This window comes from Penicillium samsonianum, assembly GCF_028829775.1.
Source record: "Penicillium samsonianum strain IBT 33392 chromosome Unknown utg000004l_segment0_segment0, whole genome shotgun sequence".
Classification (NCBI taxonomy): domain Eukaryota; kingdom Fungi; phylum Ascomycota; class Eurotiomycetes; order Eurotiales; family Aspergillaceae; genus Penicillium; species Penicillium samsonianum.
This window is the reverse complement of record NW_026643262.1, coordinates 502105-519635: the sequence shown is the minus strand read 5'-3', so window position 1 is coordinate 519635 and position 17531 is coordinate 502105. Positions and strand designations below refer to the sequence as shown.

At 50.4% G+C, this 17531-nt stretch overlaps 9 protein-coding genes across 9 annotated transcripts; 6 read left to right on the top strand and 3 right to left on the bottom strand.

The window, feature by feature from the left end:
• Positions 1–104: 104 nt before the first annotated feature.
• On the top strand, positions 105–1244 carry N7471_007101 (mitochondrial 54S ribosomal protein uL1m). The gene is made up of 3 exons (XM_057279820.1): positions 105–354; positions 428–992; positions 1048–1244. Exons 1-3 carry the CDS (start codon positions 116–118, stop codon positions 1138–1140), a joined length of 897 nt encoding a protein of 298 aa, XP_057134080.1. The 5' UTR covers positions 105–115; the 3' UTR covers positions 1141–1244.
• A 6-nt stretch (positions 1245–1250) lies between these two features.
• N7471_007100 (COG2 family protein) lies at positions 1251–2301 on the bottom strand. The gene is made up of 2 exons (XM_057279819.1): positions 2230–2301; positions 1251–2181 (listed from the first exon to the last, which is right to left on the bottom strand). The coding sequence occupies exons 1-2, from the start codon at positions 2242–2244 to the stop codon at positions 1312–1314; spliced, it is 885 nt and encodes a 294-aa protein (XP_057134079.1). The 5' UTR covers positions 2245–2301; the 3' UTR covers positions 1251–1311.
• A 517-nt stretch (positions 2302–2818) lies between these two features.
• N7471_007099 (uncharacterized protein) lies at positions 2819–4075 on the top strand (the record flags this gene model as incomplete). Its single annotated transcript, XM_057279818.1, has 1 exon — positions 2819–4075. The coding sequence occupies one exon, from the start codon at positions 2819–2821 to the stop codon at positions 4073–4075; it is 1257 nt and encodes a 418-aa protein (XP_057134078.1).
• A 3198-nt stretch (positions 4076–7273) lies between these two features.
• On the top strand, positions 7274–7612 carry N7471_007098 (uncharacterized protein; the record flags this gene model as incomplete). The annotated part of the gene is made up of 1 exon (XM_057279817.1): positions 7274–7612. The coding sequence occupies one exon, from the start codon at positions 7274–7276 to the stop codon at positions 7610–7612; it is 339 nt and encodes a 112-aa protein (XP_057134077.1).
• Positions 7613–7930: 318 nt separating this feature from the next.
• On the bottom strand, positions 7931–9175 carry N7471_007097 (NMT1/THI5 family protein; the record flags this gene model as incomplete). Its single annotated transcript, XM_057279816.1, has 4 exons — positions 7931–8602; positions 8660–8809; positions 8868–9039; positions 9141–9175. The coding sequence occupies 4 exons, from the start codon at positions 9173–9175 to the stop codon at positions 7931–7933; spliced, it is 1029 nt and encodes a 342-aa protein (XP_057134076.1).
• A 958-nt stretch (positions 9176–10133) lies between these two features.
• Positions 10134–12468, bottom strand: N7471_007096 (uncharacterized protein; the record flags this gene model as incomplete). Its single annotated transcript, XM_057279815.1, has 4 exons — positions 10134–10269; positions 10321–10516; positions 10578–11940; positions 12013–12468. 4 exons carry the CDS (start codon positions 12466–12468, stop codon positions 10134–10136), a joined length of 2151 nt encoding a protein of 716 aa, XP_057134075.1.
• A 53-nt stretch (positions 12469–12521) lies between these two features.
• Positions 12522–12806, top strand: N7471_007095 (uncharacterized protein; the record flags this gene model as incomplete). The annotated part of the gene is made up of 1 exon (XM_057279814.1): positions 12522–12806. The coding sequence occupies one exon, from the start codon at positions 12522–12524 to the stop codon at positions 12804–12806; it is 285 nt and encodes a 94-aa protein (XP_057134074.1).
• Positions 12807–14030: 1224 nt separating this feature from the next.
• N7471_007094 (uncharacterized protein) lies at positions 14031–15812 on the top strand (the record flags this gene model as incomplete). Its single annotated transcript, XM_057279813.1, has 1 exon — positions 14031–15812. One exon carries the CDS (start codon positions 14031–14033, stop codon positions 15810–15812), a length of 1782 nt encoding a protein of 593 aa, XP_057134073.1.
• A 1183-nt stretch (positions 15813–16995) lies between these two features.
• Positions 16996–17325, top strand: N7471_007093 (uncharacterized protein; the record flags this gene model as incomplete). The annotated part of the gene is made up of 2 exons (XM_057279812.1): positions 16996–17088; positions 17164–17325. 2 exons carry the CDS (start codon positions 16996–16998, stop codon positions 17323–17325), a joined length of 255 nt encoding a protein of 84 aa, XP_057134072.1.
• Positions 17326–17531: the final 206 nt, after the last annotated feature.

Sequence of the window (17531 nt, the reverse complement as noted above, 5' to 3'; positions counted from 1 at the left end):
GGGCAGTCATTATCTACAGTCCCCGTCCGGAGCCACGTTTCTCCGACCCCGGCAGCTATCCGGCAGAAAACAATTGCTTCATCCAGCGGATCAGCTCAAATCAACGCCTGCCAACATGTCGTCCTCCGGCTCGGTACTGCCCGCTGCGGCACGCGGAATCCTCTCATCATGCCGGAATCCGCTGCGGAATACCTCAATCGCCCCCGTTTTCTCGACTTTCCAGCAGGTCCGAGGTCTCAAGAACAAACCAAAGAAGGGGAAAGAGCAGCCTACCAAGAGCAAAAAGGGACCCCAGGAGTTCCGGCAAATCAATTTGAAAGATATGCCGCAGTATGCTCTGTGTGATGCTATGCGGTATGTATTGAGCATCTGACACTGAGACGTCAGTCAATGGCCGGGTCATCAATTGACACCTTCCGTTTTACAGATATATCCGGGCCATCGAAGTTGGTCGCGAACCCTCCGTTCAAAAATACGAACTGCACATCCGACTGCGGACAAAGCGCGACGGTCCCGTCATCCGTAACATGCTCCGATTCCCGCATGCCGTCCAAACCGAATCCCGCATCTGTGTCATCTGTCCTCCCGGTTCGAAAGCAGCCAAGGAAGCGCTTGCTGCGGGTGCCGTTCTTGTCGGTGAACAAGAAGTGTTCGACGCTGTCAAGGCGGGCACTATTGAGTTCGACCGTTGTCTCGCCCACCCGGAGAGTTTGCCGGCACTGAACAAGGCCGCCCTGGGTCGTATCCTCGGTCCTCGCGGTTTGATGCCCAGTGCGAAGACTGGTACCGTTGTGGAAGACGTGGCTGCGCGAGTAGAGATGCTCCGCGGTGGTACTGTGTACCGTGAACGTGATGCCGTTATCCGTCTGCCTATCGGGCAATTGGGCTTCTCTCCGGAGCAATTGCGCGATAACATGCGCGTGACCCTTGACCAGATTAAGAAGGATGCTTCCGCGCTGACCGACCGTGTCAACAAGGAAGTCTACGAGGTGGTGAGTACTTTAATTGACCCTTTTTGTGGAAACTAGCCTCTAACAACACTATCAGGTACTGAGCTCGACGAACGGACCCGGATTCTCACTCAACGGCGAGTTCCGCTCCGACGCCTCCCCCCAAACCTCCGCCTTGACCGGCATGTAACATACTCAATTTTCTTATATCCTTTGGCGTGTACAAATTTATTGTTTTATTAGGAAAGGACATGGTGTATCATGGTATCATTGTTGAATTAGAATTTTATAAGACCGAACGCCGACGCTATGTATGCAAACCAATGCACATTGCCAAATTTCAGGACCTAGCACGTTGTTTTTACAGCTTGAGGTTCTTTAGCGCGGCGACGGCACTAACATCCTCGCCCATGAGATCGTAGAGGCGCAGAACTGCCATCGTTCTAGCATCGCGTTTGCCCTGTTTACTACCTGCTGCGGTGGCCTGCTCCAAAGCAGATTTGAGATCCAGGAGCACTGTGGACTTGATCTTTGCGACTCGTGGTTGCTGCGCAAGTAGAAAGGGATGCTTTTCGCCGACCCGGGCAGCTATCGAGGTCAAATAGACAAATTTCTGGGCATGCCGTTCCATCCTCTTCAATGAAATTGCGGGTGTGCCATCCGCTAGCTCATCGTCATCGCTGTCTTCGCTCTCGCCGCTGTACAAATCGGACTCTGTATCCGATTCATCCGGTGCATCTTCTTGCAATGACTTGTCCTCGATCATCAACCGGTGTTCCAATTCCTCCACCCGATCCGCATAGTCCAACAGATCTTTTCCAACGTCGGCGTTCGTTCGCAGCCGTCGCTTCTCATTCAACAGCTCTTCCACTTCCTGACGTCGCGCCTCGACCTTGTCCCGGATAGCTTTGACATCGCGCTGGAAAGAAAGCACGCCGACTTTCACACCTTCGACTTTCTCCTCACCCCCGCGAAGCGCGCTGCCGAGCGAGAGAAAGTCCTGGTAGTTCTCATTGACAAGATCCAACAGCTCCTTGTTCAAAAATTGCTCTAGTCCCCGCAATTCCTGTCGCAGATCCTCAAGACTCTGATGTCGATTCGTTAATGACGACAGGAAAGTAGCTGGATCGAAGTCAGGGGCGAGGAATGAGGTGCGGGATAGCGGTTCCGGGAAGGGGAGGCCGGATGGGTCTTCATCGAAGTCGGAGACAGACCCGTCGGAGTCGCCGAACTAGAGGAGGTTAGACGAGATACATATGCGAGTCACAAGGATTCATACTTGGAACCGATTCATGGTGCGTCCGGGCAGAGCGTGGGCAATAGATAAGGGAACACCGGGGGAAACGTGGTGATGGTGGCATATGCCTCGTTATAGCTTGCAGCTGGTGTAAACAAGACGACCAAGATTGGAAAAATCGGCGTTGAAATGGCTTTGTGGCCCAGTGGTTAAGGCATCCCGCTCGTACTATTATTGTGCTAACGGGGGGTCCCGCGTTCGACTCGCGGCAGAGCCATTCCAGTTTTTTGCTATTGCTTTTGGCCTTTTAGCATGTCGAATATCTTGCTGCAATAATTTTTCCACCAGTGTACCAGTAACCTGAGTTACCCTATCACATTAAGAACTTCAGTGGTCCCCGCATCTGGGAAGCTCCCGAGCCCAGCCCGCCCCCCACTACCCGTTCGGATAATTTACATCCAGACAAAACCCCCAAAGCATGCTGGAGAATATGCATTGCATGCGACGTGGATACACCCCTCGTGAGCCAAACCTAACCCTCTCGGCGTCCTGTGCCCCCCCAGAGCGGGGTCGGTGTCTGCGCTGTCTCCTGCATTACACGTAGCTGTGCGCTACCGAAACCGGTACTGAGATGGAGTCGGATACATTGCCCGGTACACGGCCGTCGTCTTCCCTGCCTCGACAAGGATGGTCCCGACTATTATCTCCATCCCACGCGTCTCCAGTCGTGCCCGCTGCGGACCCCTCACACCAGACAAGCCAGCGATACGACTCCGTCGCCGAAGACCCCGCCGTCGCATATCGTGCCACGGCTCTGCGTCAGCTGAACGGTTCCCCGAGGCCTGCATCCCGTCCTGTCCGAGTTGATACTCCCCCTGGAAGGCGCTCGTCGACACTCGCCACGCGCCCGGTGCTTGTCAGGGCGTATTCGGGCGATGCGCAGGATAGATCTACACGACCGTCTGCTATGTCCGCGCGTCGGTTCCTCTCATTCTCCGGCTCGAGAAACTCGGCTCCCACGCGCCCGTCCCAGTCTGATGTCACATTCCCGACGGATAAGGACTTCAGTATTGAGAGTATACTGCAAGCCATCGAGCCTGATATCCGTGGCACTCTGGACTCCATTGCTGAGATCTGTGGACGGAGTAAGCTGAGTCTTTCCAACGAGTATGGGAGTCACATCGCGCCTTTGGGTGAGATTTGTGCTCCGTCGAGTGCGCTAGGACCTGTTGAGGAGGCCAGGCCTAATGAGGACCGGCGTGCGGATGACAGCAATGCGGTCATTGTCGACGAGGACGCCAGTCCGATTGATCCAGCTCGTGATATGCATCCATTCTCGTTTCATCGTTATCTAGAGAATCTGCGGCATACCGCGTCTATGCAGGAACAGAATCCTACATCCGGCCAAACAACCCAGAGACAACCCCATTCCCCACTGTCTCCAGGCATGGACTCCGAGTCGGAACCTGTTTTCGCTATTGGCTCCGAGACCATATCCTCGACTCCTTTCACGCGCGAATTCGCATCAAGACCCAAGCATAGCGGACGTGATCTACTTGCAAAGAATGCTACTACTGGCAGTGGCGAACAGCAGTCATCTCAGATGGCTACTGCCGCTGTAGTGTCGGAGGTTCATCTGGAGGCCATTGCAAATGATGGGTCCTCCGCGGAATCCAATATTCTCCCGCAACCTGCGCTGGGCAGTGATGGTTCGCCCGCCATTGGAAGCTCGGGTCCGGAAATCATCCAATCCCTCGTTGGCTGGCTGAAGTGGACTACCACTATCGCTGGGCCAGAATCTAGTCCTGCTTTGCAGTCCGCAGAGGGTCGGCTACGAGCTATGCTTTATCGTACAGGGAATGAGGCTGCCCCCTCCACTGTGCCTTGATGACGACTTGGAGCCTGTAACACCGTGCCCTGTTATGAGACATGATAATGACTTTGATGTTAACGACCTTACTAACAAACCATTCTTACAATATCCATCATACCATCGACGCATTGCTTTTTCTATCAATATGATTTTCTTTGCAACAGGTTATACTAGACATTTCAGTTTGTAGACTTGTATGTATACTGCCAGGCATTACATTCTGCGATCTGCGTATGAATCATACCTAGGGAGATCAAAACAAACATCAAAACATCCATAGTAGGTAGCGATCCATAGTAGGTAGCGTTATTTTCAAAGAGTTAAGTGAATATCCAGATTATCAACCTCCTACGTCGTCATCAAGGGAATGGCTGCATAAGCTGCCAACTATTCTTCCAAGGTTGGTATGCCCCACGATCAAACCCTACTCGTGACTGATCTTCATATCAAAAATTATACATACTATGTATAAAGGTCGTCTGCACAGTTTATGCATTTTACCGCCTTCATATACACCCAAGAAGATATCAAAAAAGATATCAAAAGACATTATAAAACACATTAAAAAACACATCACATCGCTAATACTACCTGGGCATCTTGGCCTAAATAGATCAGATTGTCAAAGACTTACGTCGTTAAGGACAGAGGCCGCATAAGCAGCCAAGCTATTCTTAAACATTTCAAAGAGCGTCTCGGTGAAATTGGGAGATATTTCGCTCAGCCTACGCACGGCAAAGGAAGCAGAGATCATGCGATGCCACCGGCAAGCGTGTGAAGCACTTATGGAAGGATTCGGAAGTGCGCTTGCCGAGCTGGGGGGTTGTTGTGTACGATGTCAACGTACGGTCTCTCGGGATACAAACGGCGGCGGATATCAGGGATCGTAAGCAAGGGATCAAAGCAATTGCTCACTGAGAATATTCAACTGGGGGGATGATGCAGAAATCATGCAGATTGCCTGGCTTGTTCTTCCCGAAGGCAAGAAATCCGGATCACTGATCGTCGAGTTCACCTTACCGTATACTGCAAACAAAGCAATCGACACCGGGACTCTCTGGGATTCAGAGGTGCTTACCACGGTCCTATATGATCGTGCTGCACGTATACGCCAATGCCACAACTGTCAGAAATACGGACACATAGGAAACACCTGTTCCAATGAAACCAAATGCGTTTTCTGCGCTAAGAAGCATCATTCTTGGGACTGCCAGCGCAAGCAAGATGCAACACTTAGTGAACGTAAGTGCGCTAATTGCGGGGGCGCACACAATGGATGGTCGAAGCGGTGCCCCGAGTTCACCAGAGAGATCGAGAGGGTGCAGGCCCTCGCGCAGGCGAGGGAGAGGCACTACTGGGTGCCGGCATACCTCTCGATGACTGCCGAAAGGACGCCGGCAGTCACAACAGTGGGAACCGGAAGTTCAGGGGGTAGCGGCTCCGGAACTTCCACGAAGCAAAGCCCCAGAAATAGAGGAAGAAGTCTATCAAGGGCATGCACACACCGGGTCCACGAGGCAGGAATAAACGTCTCAGCGCAAAAGACGCACTTGGTTTCGTTGGAACAGGTGTTTCTTATGTGTCCGTATTTCTGGCAGTTGTGACATTGGCGTATACGCGCAGCACGGTCGTACAAGGCTGTGGTAAGTACCTCCGAGTCCCAAAGTGTTCCAGTATCAATTGCTTTGTTAGTGGTGTGCGGTGAGGTGAATTCCACGATTAATGATCCAGATTTCTTGCCTTCTGGGAGGACAAGCCATGAAATCTGGGTGATCTCCGCCTCCCCCCAGTTAAATAGGTTCTCAGTGAGCAATTGCTTTATGATACCCTGCTTCCGGCCTTGCTCTCCGAGTCCAGCCGCCGAGTTGATACCGAGCGACCGGATATTAACATCATGTATAACAACCCCCCAGCTCGGCAAGCGCACTTCCGATCCCTTCCATAGGTGTTTGACCCAGCACTCGCGGTGGCATCACATTATCTCCGCTTCCTTCGCCGTGCGGAGGCTGAGCGAGATATCCCCCGATTTCAATTGCCTAGCTGCGACAAATTTAGCCGATGCCACCGTCACTCCATACGTGGCCTTTGCTGCTTTGACTCGCGCTTTCTTAGCAAGCTTCGTGATCTCGGTAGGGGTCTGTGTGCGGAAGTGCTTGATACCATCGGAATCACCTAATTTCACGATAATTTGGCGGTCCTAGATGAGATCGGAGGGCGATACGGGGTTGGTCGATGCCGATCCATAGCTGGACAAAAAGTGCGTTGGCGGCGGTGCGTTTCTAATAGCATCGACGTATAATCGGATCCGGTTCGATGCATTGGCATTGGCATTGGTATTGACATTCGAAGAAGCAATTCTCACCGCATGGATATCTTGTTTGATTTGGCTGGTCTCCTGGCGCAGCTGTTCAAATTGCTGCTTCCAGTCCTGGCCGATCGGGTTCTTGATCAGGTCGGTAGTGAGCTCCTGAATGGATTTAAGATATTCGAGGACTGGCCTCGGGACTTTGACGGAATTATTATAGCTGATATGGCTCAGCAACTGGCGCACGTCGTAATTGGCATCCAATATGCGCTCGTTGATATTGGTTGCAGAATTTTCGTGGCCCCCTGAAAGGGGGGACCACTAGCTTCCTGGCGCCACCATACCTTCCACCAATATAAAATTGGTATCAGGAGATGGAGCAGGAAGTTAGATTTAATTTGCAGTTAAAATGTGAGCTGTAGCCCGCGGCGTTGTGGTGCAATTTCAAAAATTAGATTCGCGCAGAGAGATGTGTTTTTTTCACTAACTGATGCGGCCGGTGTTGACGACGATGGTGGATCTGGTAGCATTGCTTCCTGATCCTCGAGAACGTACGTTTCATTTCTCGCTCGCTTCTGTGCTTTACCTGTGTTTGCATCGAGCACCGCCCTGATAAGGCCTTTGCTTCTTGTCGTGGCAGCTAACGGCGATGTGTTGGGTGCCTGATTCTGCCTCAGGCAGCAGTCCCACATGGGACAGATCCCGATAGTAGTAGATAGCCAGATAGCTCTCTCTCTCTCTCTCTCTCTCTCTCTCTTTTCTTCCTCTCTGTCCCTTTTGCTCCCAGGTGAATCTACTGTACTGTTTCTCCATATCTGGATCTCCACTCCGTAGATTCTCCATCATATGCATGCTAAACCAGGCGTTGTTCGGTCTTCGGGGACTCCGCATATTTGTGGAATGAAGACATGGATTGCAAGCTACGCCAGATCGGTTTCCACCCACTTGAAGATGACCCCTGTGTCTATGTTAAAGGCAAGGGCTCCCAGATGACCATCATGATGATCCACGTTGACGATTTCATCATTGCTGCTCCCACCAACCCTGAGATTGAGAAAGTGGTTGAACAACTACGCCAATTTTACGACATGAAAGATCTTGGTGAGCCGAAACAGTATCTCAACTGTGCTCTCCATCGTGACTATGTCAACAAGACGATCACTATGACTCAGTCAGCATACGTGCAGAAAGTGCTACGTGTGGCAGATGTGGCAGGCTTCAAGGATACTCCCTTACCTCCTCGGTGAACTCTGGGGAGTCGTATCTCCGTGTATTCAGTGCCACAATCTCGAACGCTTCTGGGTATATCCCAGCATCTCCCCAATCAATCAACCGGACTTTGGAATCAGAATCCAGGATCTAATTGAGAGGTACGCTGCTCTCACTTGAGGTCTCACTGGGCAATATCCCTCGTACGATAACTATATTCGACTAGATCGTTTACAGCACAAGTAATATACCAATATGGCAAATGTTCCAATTTGACTCAATCAAGCGAGGCTAAAGAGTGAAGCCTAGACAAATATCTCCAGTAGAGCCATGCAGCCGTAAAGCCTCAGCCCAGCCTAAGCCGAAGCCTGAACCCCAAGACGCTTGTAACCACCATCAACAGCAACCTGCTGCTGCAGCGCAGCCATACGCTTCTGATCACCAATAGGATCAGTGGAGTCCGCGTCAAGATCCCAAGAAAGGAACTCATTGGTATAGTTCGCAACGAAATTCTCATCCAAGATCCCCAATCTCTTTCCATAGTTGGTAACCTTAGTCCAGTCCCGCTGAACATTCTTCAAGTCGCGCGAGAAGTAAGCAAACGACCGCTCGAAGATCTTGCGGTTGACATCAGTGCCCATGATAGGCTTCACGTCAATGTACTCCGCGTACGCGGAAGCAGGGTCGGCGAGAACGTCGTCTGTGGCGCGCTTCACGGCGCGCATGAATGCGGCCACCTTCTCCGGGTTCGCGGCGATGAAGGCGTCGTTCGCGATGTACAGGATTGAGCAGAAGCAGCAGCAGCCCAGCTCGGCGAGCTGGTCGATGCGCAACATCTGCACGTCGCTGCGGGGGCGGTTTTGGCCGGCGAGCCATTCTTCGAGCTCGACCATTTGGACGTTCTCGAGACCGATGCCTGCGTCGATGGTGCCTTGGACAATGGCTTTGGTTATGTTCATGCCGCATCGGACGGCTGTGTAGTCGTCGGAGGTCATACCGTAGTACTTGGTGAGTTCGTCGATTTGGATCTGGGATTAGTTTGTTAGGGCTTGGTTGGTTGAATGAGGGGAGGAGGAGATTCATACCTTGCCGAACTCGCCGACGTAGCCGATGCGCTTGCCTTTCAGCGAGCGGAAGTCCTCAGTGATTCCGCTGGACTTCAGGTACACGACTCCAGTGAAGGGCTCGTCGAGGAGGGAGCCAATGGAGGTCACGGGGAAGTCGCGGGCCTTGGCCTGGACGTGGTATTAGCATGCTTGATATGTTTGTTGTGTCTGGAGAAGGTATACATACCGCCAGGGTGTGGATCATGGCCTTGAAGCCCATGTCGACCTTGCCACTTCCGACGATCTCGGTGACATCGGAGGGGTCATTGGGCTCGAGCAGAGCGACCTTGAGACCTTCATCCTTGAAGTAGCCTCTGGCCTGGGCGAGGTAGAGGGGGGCGTGGTACGGGGTCGCGTGCCTTTAAGAAAAGAAAAAAAACTTAGCCAAGTCGAACTACAAGATCGAAGCAAAGGAAGCCCGGAAACCCGGAAGCTCAGATTCTGGACAATGTCAGCATACCAGTTGGTCAAAAAAGTGATCTTGTCGGTAGACATGATGGCAGAAAGATCAAGCTATTGAAATACTTCAATTGGGTCAGCATGCCAAGAGAGAAAGTATCCAGCTCTGCTCTGTCTATGCTGTTTTCCGTCCAATCTATGTATTCAATTGAACAGAAAGACAGCACAGTGCAAAGTAAGCAGAGCCAGACACAAAACACAAAACAGGGGAACAATCAAAGTCACGCATGTCCTTTCGCTAGTATTGTCTAGATCAAGTTTTGACAGTATAATCTCAGAACAGCCAGCCAGTTGATATGGGAAGAAGAAACCAGCCAGACTCTATCTCAAGGGAGCTGGATAGGTTTATAGTTCTCCCCAATCAACTGACTGGACCGAACACCTGTCATGCGAGGGCAACGACTGTTATACGAACAAATACCTTGATCCATCTCTTCATCGTAGCGAGGACTGTGTCCTGCGACCCTGCGGGGTCCTGGACGTGCGCAGCTCCATGGGAGAGTCGTACCGATGGTAGACGTGAGTTGAAGTTGGATTGAAGTTGAGCGGAAGAGTGATGGTGGGAGGGGGACAGGATGGAGGGGCAGGAGGGGTAGAAATACCGCAGCGTAGTACGATGATTCATACTTCGCTAAACGTTCACCGGGGCGAGAATAACCGGCCATTGCTCCAGTTCGTAACTCTAATATTTCAAAAGCTCCGATGCAGCTCCGATGTCCAGGGTTCAAGTGGATACTAGTATAGTCGGAGCTCATCCCTCCGGGGTACTTTGTACATCATCAGACCACATACAGAATATAACTTTCGATTTCATTCAGTTTAGTTAGAAACAAACATAGGCTTCAAATGCACTGTTCGCGAAAAGATCATAAAAAGCAGAGTGATTAAACAAGTACAAATGACGTCAACGGGGAGGGAAATGCCCACTCCAACTCGGATTTGTGGGCCAATGGTGAAGATGACAACTAAAACAACAGGGTTCCAATACCCTCGGTTATTCTGTCCGAGCTTCTGCTTCGGACTCTTCTCGGCCATTGACCGATATGCTGTCCAGTGGGGATGCAGCCCGTTCGGTCCCCTTGCGAGTTCGCAGTGTGAGGGGGAAGTGCTCTTCGGGCTCTTCCTCTTCACTGTAGAATTTATTAGTATTTAACAAATACAAATGATAAGATGGAACTCACGGCAATTTCCAGGCAATATAATCCTCGGTGCTCAATCCCTCGTGGCCTTCCTGCAGAGAGGCAAAGTCACCCGGTGTCATCATTCCGGAGCGATCCCGAGGGGATCCAGGAACGGAAAGCGGGCGGGAGAGCTTCTGTTCCGTTCCCCCAATGATATTGAAGTAATCCTCTTCGCCCTCGAAGGAGGATGGGTAAGCTGTAAAAAAAAATAAAAAATTAATCATAATCACCTACAAAACAATGCAATTGTAACATACCTCTTCTCAATGCCAGCTGGCGAGCCTTGACATATTCCAATCCCATTCTCTTCCAGTCAAGTAGATCGCTCAGACGCTCCGTACGGTTACGCTGGTTAATGCGCTGGCGACGACTCTTCTCCGTGAAGTTGAACATAAACTCGGTCAGTTGGTTGACCGAGTCGTCAACACCCTTGGCGCGACGGTCCACGATGTAAATTCCGTAGTCGGAGGAGTTTTCAATCAATTCCTCCATATAGCAACCGAATCCAGACAGGTTAGTGGTGATGCTAGGCACACCCATCACGGTACATTCGGCCGGGGTATATCCCCACGGCTCATAGTACGAGGGGAAAACACCCAGATGGGTTCCGCGAACGAAGTCATCGTAGTCAAGCGGCAAGACAGGGTTGGCGGAGTTGAGGAATTCGGGGTGGAAGATAACCTTCACCCGGTCGGATGAGTGGTTGAACAGCTGGACGCGACGCAACTGGTTCAGGATGGGGTCCTCGTGGTCATTGTGCATGTTGTGGGTGACAATGGGGGGAAGGCCATGGCGCTTCATGCCGAACAGGCGACGACGGAGCATCACGCGATCCTGGCTGGTGATGAGATCCTTCTCGTCGGGCATGTTGTCACCTTCCTTCCAGGAAAGACAGCGCTCATACATGCGCTTGCCGATCCCCTTCTCGATGTTCTCAATAGTGTCGCGCAGAGACTTGACGACGGCCTGTCCCTTAAGCGATTCCACTGTCAACGATGAGGTCTGTGCTGGCATAATAATGAAAGCGACCACGGTCATGGTCGACCCAGCGGCCTTCAATCGATGATTGAGACGGGCCAGCCCCTCAATGAACATATCGACACCCTTATTGCGGTATTCGTAACGACCCGCGGTGAAGAGGTATAGAGTATTATCCAGGTCAAAGTCGTTGTGGCCGTAGAAGTGCCCACGAACGAAATCGTTGATCTTCTCCTTGGCCTGGGAGTGCAAGTTCTGAAACTCGTGCATGGCAGAGAACTTCTTGACATTCAGACCATTAGGCAGCACGCCATCGGGTTTGCGTTTCAGCAGGTGCTCGCTCTCAAATGCAGTGATGTGAGATACAGTGGTAAAGACATCACAAGCATGAGTAGCAGCACGCTCGATACAGTAGCGGTGGTAGATTCCTCGCTTCCCGGCCTCCGCATCCACATCAAAGAACTGGAGGTTATTATAGAAGTCAACCGAGCCAGCACAGAGGTAACGACCCAATAATGTCGCGTGGGTGGTGAAGACGGTTGTGAGGTCCATATGCCGCTTCTTGGTCAGTGGCAGAGCGACACCAGCCAACCATTCATGGAAATGGGCGATGACCGCCCGGCGACGGTCGTGAGCAATGTACTACAGGCGGGGAATAGGGTCAGTCATGCTCTTTTGCCATCTGCACCGTGGCCAACAATTGTTGGAACGTACCTCTCCCAAGAACCAAGCGACCAAGTATCCAAAAACGATGGCCTCATTGGTCTCATTATCACCAGCGGGGGACGGGATGGCCGAAGTAGTCCAAAGATCGCCCTTCCACTCATCCAACCACCGATATCCAGTACTCGTGTCAATGAGCAGAACCCGAGGGGCACCCTCAATGAGCCAGCGACCGTAGATGATGTCAATGCCGCGCTCCTTCATAGACTTGATCGTCTCCCGCATAGCCGGGTTGGCCGGCGATAGCTCCTCAACCTCCACCGCAGCTGAAGCCCTGTTGAGAGGGCCGATCAGAGTGTACCGCTCGCCATATTCGGCGGTGGTCACAGGAGCTTTGGACTTGAGAACTGAGTAGATCCCGCCTACTCGGTTTGCCACTTCAGTAGCCACCTCGAAGAGCATGTGGTTGCGCACATCACGCTTGATGGGTTCGCCGTTTTCCTCCATTGTACTCAAATATCGCAGAGATCACAGAAATCACAGTGAAAGTGAAAGAAAAAATGAAACGCGAGGAGGGGGGGTTGAGCGCAACAACCTTGGAAGAGCTGTCCGACTCGGTCTGTGCGGGGAGAAGTGGAGCTTTCGACTTGAGCTTCTGGGGTGGCTGGGGGAGGAGTTTGGGGGGGGATGTGGATCGAATTGATGATGTTGAGGTCAAAGAGATGTTTGAAGGGAGAAAGGAATACAAGACTTCCCGTTTCCTCGTTCCGGTCAAGAGTTTTTCTCCGGACTTGTTGACGGGTGTGACCCTCCAAGGCTTTTTTTACCGTGCGCTTAGGCTTTAAAGTCTCTGCGAGGGAAATTTCACCCGAGACTGTTGAGAAAGGTACATTAGTGCATATATTTGAAGAGATTTCAATATTTAATTTGTTAATTTATCTTGGACTACGGAGTATCCATGGTACATAAGTGCTCTGTGCCTGATATGTAACAGTAGTAACAGTAACAGGAGTAAGTAACAAAAGCGGGATCCGCCCCACGCTGTACTCGGCTCTCTCTCTCATCTCTCTCCTAGACCCGATATTGCCTCCTGTATTGAGTTTCTCCGGTTTCTCCGATTATTGGGCACCTGATCTACATTTATTTGCCTTCAGACCCAGTCTACAAAGCTCAGGGCCAATCCAATGGCACTTTATCGTCGGATCTGGGGAAATCTGGAGAGCCATGATGTCATCAGACAATCTGCTCCACTGAACGTCGGAGAGGACCCGCCCAGAGCTTGATCTTCCTACAAATGACCACGAAGATGGGCACGAATGGCTTGGAATGGCTTCAATCACTTGCATTTATTGGCCGGAAGGACGCGCGGACCAAGTTTAAGGGGATGATCGTCTTGGCGGTTCCGATTCCCTCATTGGTGTTGAAATATGCCTATACCGTACAACATCGCAGATGCAAACTACTTTTTTTTGTACAACACTGTGTTCCCTGTCTCTACTTAGCTCACCATCTTCCTGGTCGGAGAGAAATATCTCCGGTATCCTACAGTTTCGAACCTAACTCAAGGATGCTTTTACCTAGGCGGTACTATACAGAGATGTCCATGATGTTCACGGATAGACTCTGCAAAAGGAGTCCAGGATGATGAAACAACTTTTCTTTTACCCTGTGCTGCTAGCTACCTGCATGGGTAGATAGTACCACAGCAGTTGACTCATCAAAGTAGAGCACCTGGGCACTAGGAAACAAAGGGCCATCGTTGTTGACAAAATCATCAACAAAGAACGTCAAAAGTCTCAAATCTGTGTTTGTTCCCATCCTCATTGTAACTGAGATGGAGTCCAGTTCTAATACCTGTAGACAATGTTATGTCACTTGTTCGAAATGCATCAACTGAAAGGCTCATTGATATCGATCTCGGAGGTACCAGTATACCAGGCCAGAAATATATAAAAAGCCCAGGGAGATGAGACCTGAAGAAAGAGATCCTCTGCAGTTTCCCGTCCTCCAGCATCTCTCTCTTCTGATCAACTCCGAGTTCTGATCTTCGGTCACCCGTCGCATTAGGCATGTCTGAAATGAAGAAGACGCACAAGCGGGCCAAGATCAAGCGTTGGCTGAGAAGTTGGGTTTTCACTCCTCTAGGCAACGTGAGGATCAAGTTGATCAACAAGGTCGAGCGGAAGCGTCGAAGTATCCCGGACGGCGAGCTCAATCGGATCGTTTCTGGGGCTCTCACTGATCAGTATCCGTGTCGCTTTTTTCGGGACCGCAATGATCTCCAAGTATCGAGCCCAAGGAGGAGGTCGCTACTCGAGACTGAGTTTGACCCATCTCTGGTAGATCTGGTAGTTCCTATGTCAATACAGCCAGAAGGCCCACGACACCAGTCTTCTAGACTTGATTCGGGTGTGGCCAACGGCCCTCTGGTTGACAGAGTCGCAATTGCTTTGGCTACTGCCCAACCTAAGCCTCCCCATGATCCTCGTGGAAGCTGGCGAGGGGATGAACATTCTGTGCTGAGAATCATGAATCCGGACCTGTCTAATTTGAGTAGTGAGGATGAGGAGTCTGAGGAGTCCGGTCCAATTTCTGTATTTGAGGTTGATAGGAATGTGTACGGGCTTTGCGCACTTAGAGAAAGCAGCCCAGCCTTACATGCCGAGTTAAGTGGTGAAGAAACGCAATTTGGGCAGTCACCTTCTGTCTTGGTAGCCAAGTCTGATGTTGGGATGGCCGGTCTCCCAGGGATTGAAGAGCTGGCTTTTCAAGTCCCAGATTTGTATTTCATCCATCAACCCGATCCTCCATTATGCTGTCTCATCTCCTCAGCTCTTCGAGACTCCAGCTCATCTGTTCTCTTCGAGAATGGTATCTGCTCATGTGCTCACGCCTCACACGGTGTTGAACCAGTTATTCAACATATGTCCTCATCTATGTCGCGATCATCCATCAAGAGTGCCAATTCCCAGATAAGCACCATGGATTTCCTCATCCGCCAAACACAGAGAAAGCGAGATATCATCTTGAAAAATCGTTATATCTCGCCATATGTTCCCTTACAACCACGACCACTCATCATTCGAAAAAAGTGTAGTGTCACCCTCGAGAAAACAGGGAATGATGTCCTGCCCCCGGTTCCTGTAGAGACACCCCACGATGTGACAGCACCAGTACAACGCCCACCATACAGTCTCCGCCGTAAAATCCAACACGGCTCATTACCTCCCCTACCTCATTCGACACCCAGTACCTCATCCATTTTCTCTTCTTCATCTGAACCAGCAAACCCCAGCTCTCGACCACCCGGCATTTCATCCACCACTCCTTCTGCCTCTGCCTCTGCATCAGCAACACCCGGTGATATCCCACAGTACCCTGACCGACCAACATCAATGTGCGGTGGCTGTCTCGCAGGACGACACCGCTCTCTCCACAGTCATCCCTATCATCGCCGTGGTGACAACAGCCTGCAATTTGGAAATCCCCCGCTCCCATACCCACTTAGCCCCCGAGAACCGACCCGCCTTCCAGCTGGCATTGACGGTTTGCCGACTTCGCTCAGGGCTGGCCCGCAGTGCCGGCACTGTACGACCCGTCAATCTGGGGTTGTCTCTCCCCCAGTGTTAGTTGGTCCTCGGGGGTTGAATCGTGTCTCCGTCTCCTTCTCAGACACCGCACCTGACTCCCCATGGGCTGGCCCTGTAGGTCCCAGGGGGTTCTATGCTGAATCCGCAGATGACTTGCCTTTGCCTGTTGAATCAGATCGCATCGCGGAGAGTGTTGGTTCATCTGGATTGGAAATGTGTCTAATAGCAGGATCGGCTGCGCAAATCCGGAGATACCGTTGAGGGACAAGTTGGTGTCGAAGTTCAGTGAGTGTCGATCGCGAACACCCGTCCTTTGTTATGTTCTTATGTTTCCCTAAGTTGGTCTTCATTTATCTCTCATGGCTGTGTGTCAATCTTTTGTCAGACTCATCTTGGAGTTAGGGTGGAAATTTCCGGGCAGAAAGAAAGAGTATCACAAGACAACAAGATAAATGACCTTTTCATAGTATCAATCCCGTTCCTGAATCCTGCCTCATATTAAGTGTACATATGATTTTGCTGTCAGACAACCTTGGAACCCTGGAATGGTGAAAGGAACTGACGTCACCAGGTATCAATTATCCATCTAGCTCTGGCTAGTCGAATATGCCCCGGCCTAGGTATCTATTCAAGGCATGGAAATGTCAGAATTTTCGGATTTTCCAGCCTTGGCGTACGATGGTTGTCACACATGAAGGTAAATTGAAGAACAGCGGATATCGCGAAGAGAACGTATAAATTGGTTCGCTCTGTTGGACATATCAAGGTTTTCACCAACAATGCCATGTTGGGTTGATGCCGTAGACGACTGTCAGGGATATTATGAGTTAATCAAAATGATGCTGTTGTTATAACCCTAGCATAGTCAATCCAACTCTTTCCGCCATATCTTCACTTGGTAGGCGGTTTTGGTACCATACTAGTATAATAGAGGTCGGTATATGAGAAGGAATATTATGAATATTAATTCTACTATGTAAAATCGAAGTGCATACAATGTAGACGGTCGAAAATGGGGGAGTGTAAAACCAAAGTGGCAACCGATCGGTTCTGTCCAGTTCTATATATTCCATTCAATGAACGCACAACTTGAAATATTGAAATATTTCTCCTGCAGACCAAAATTGTTTAATGAAATCATGCACTAAATATCATTTACTAATTGTTCTCTTGATCTGTGCTATTCCATTGAATTTCTAGACCCATTTCCAAGGTAATCGATCAAAGACCTTGAAACTCCAACGGCCATGAAGTCATACTCCCCACTATGATTTCAGAATGTTGTCACAACTCCCGAACACAGCAACCAAGAACCAAGTATAAGTAGAACCATCAATTACTCTTCTTTCTATTCCTACACAAAAAAGAAAAAACCAATTCTACACAAAAACCACATTCTACCTTCCCTCCTCTCAACTTCCCTCTCCATCAAAAATCAATCAAAATGGTTCGCGGCGCAGAGTACGACAACGGTGTCCCCCAGAGCGACAACCCCATCGAGAACGGTCCCAACAAGGCCCACGGTGTCGGCGATGAGGTATGTTAATCTGCAATTCCAATCCAATGTACTTTTATTTTTTTCTACCTGGACAGTTCCTAATGCATTCCACAGCCCGCAGACTTGACCCGCTCCCACAAGGCTGCCCCCATGCCAGAAGAGACTGGCTCCGGCCGCGACGTTCACCCTGGTTTGCCTACCGCTGGTTCGGCTCATCCCCATGGTGGTGCGGCGAAGCCCACTTCTCTTGATGAGAAGAACACTGGTGGTAAATAAGTGGTTGATCCACATTTGCTATGATGTATGATTTGTGTGGATGGCGATGAATAATCCTGTATGATTAAATTAAGTCTTTGGTGTTTTTGATTTGCATATATTATGAATGATACACGATATTCTCAAGTCATGAAATTTGGAGGTATTCTCACGTCCAGTGACTGTCTAATGCGTAATGCTAGATGTATTAGAAAGAAAATCACATC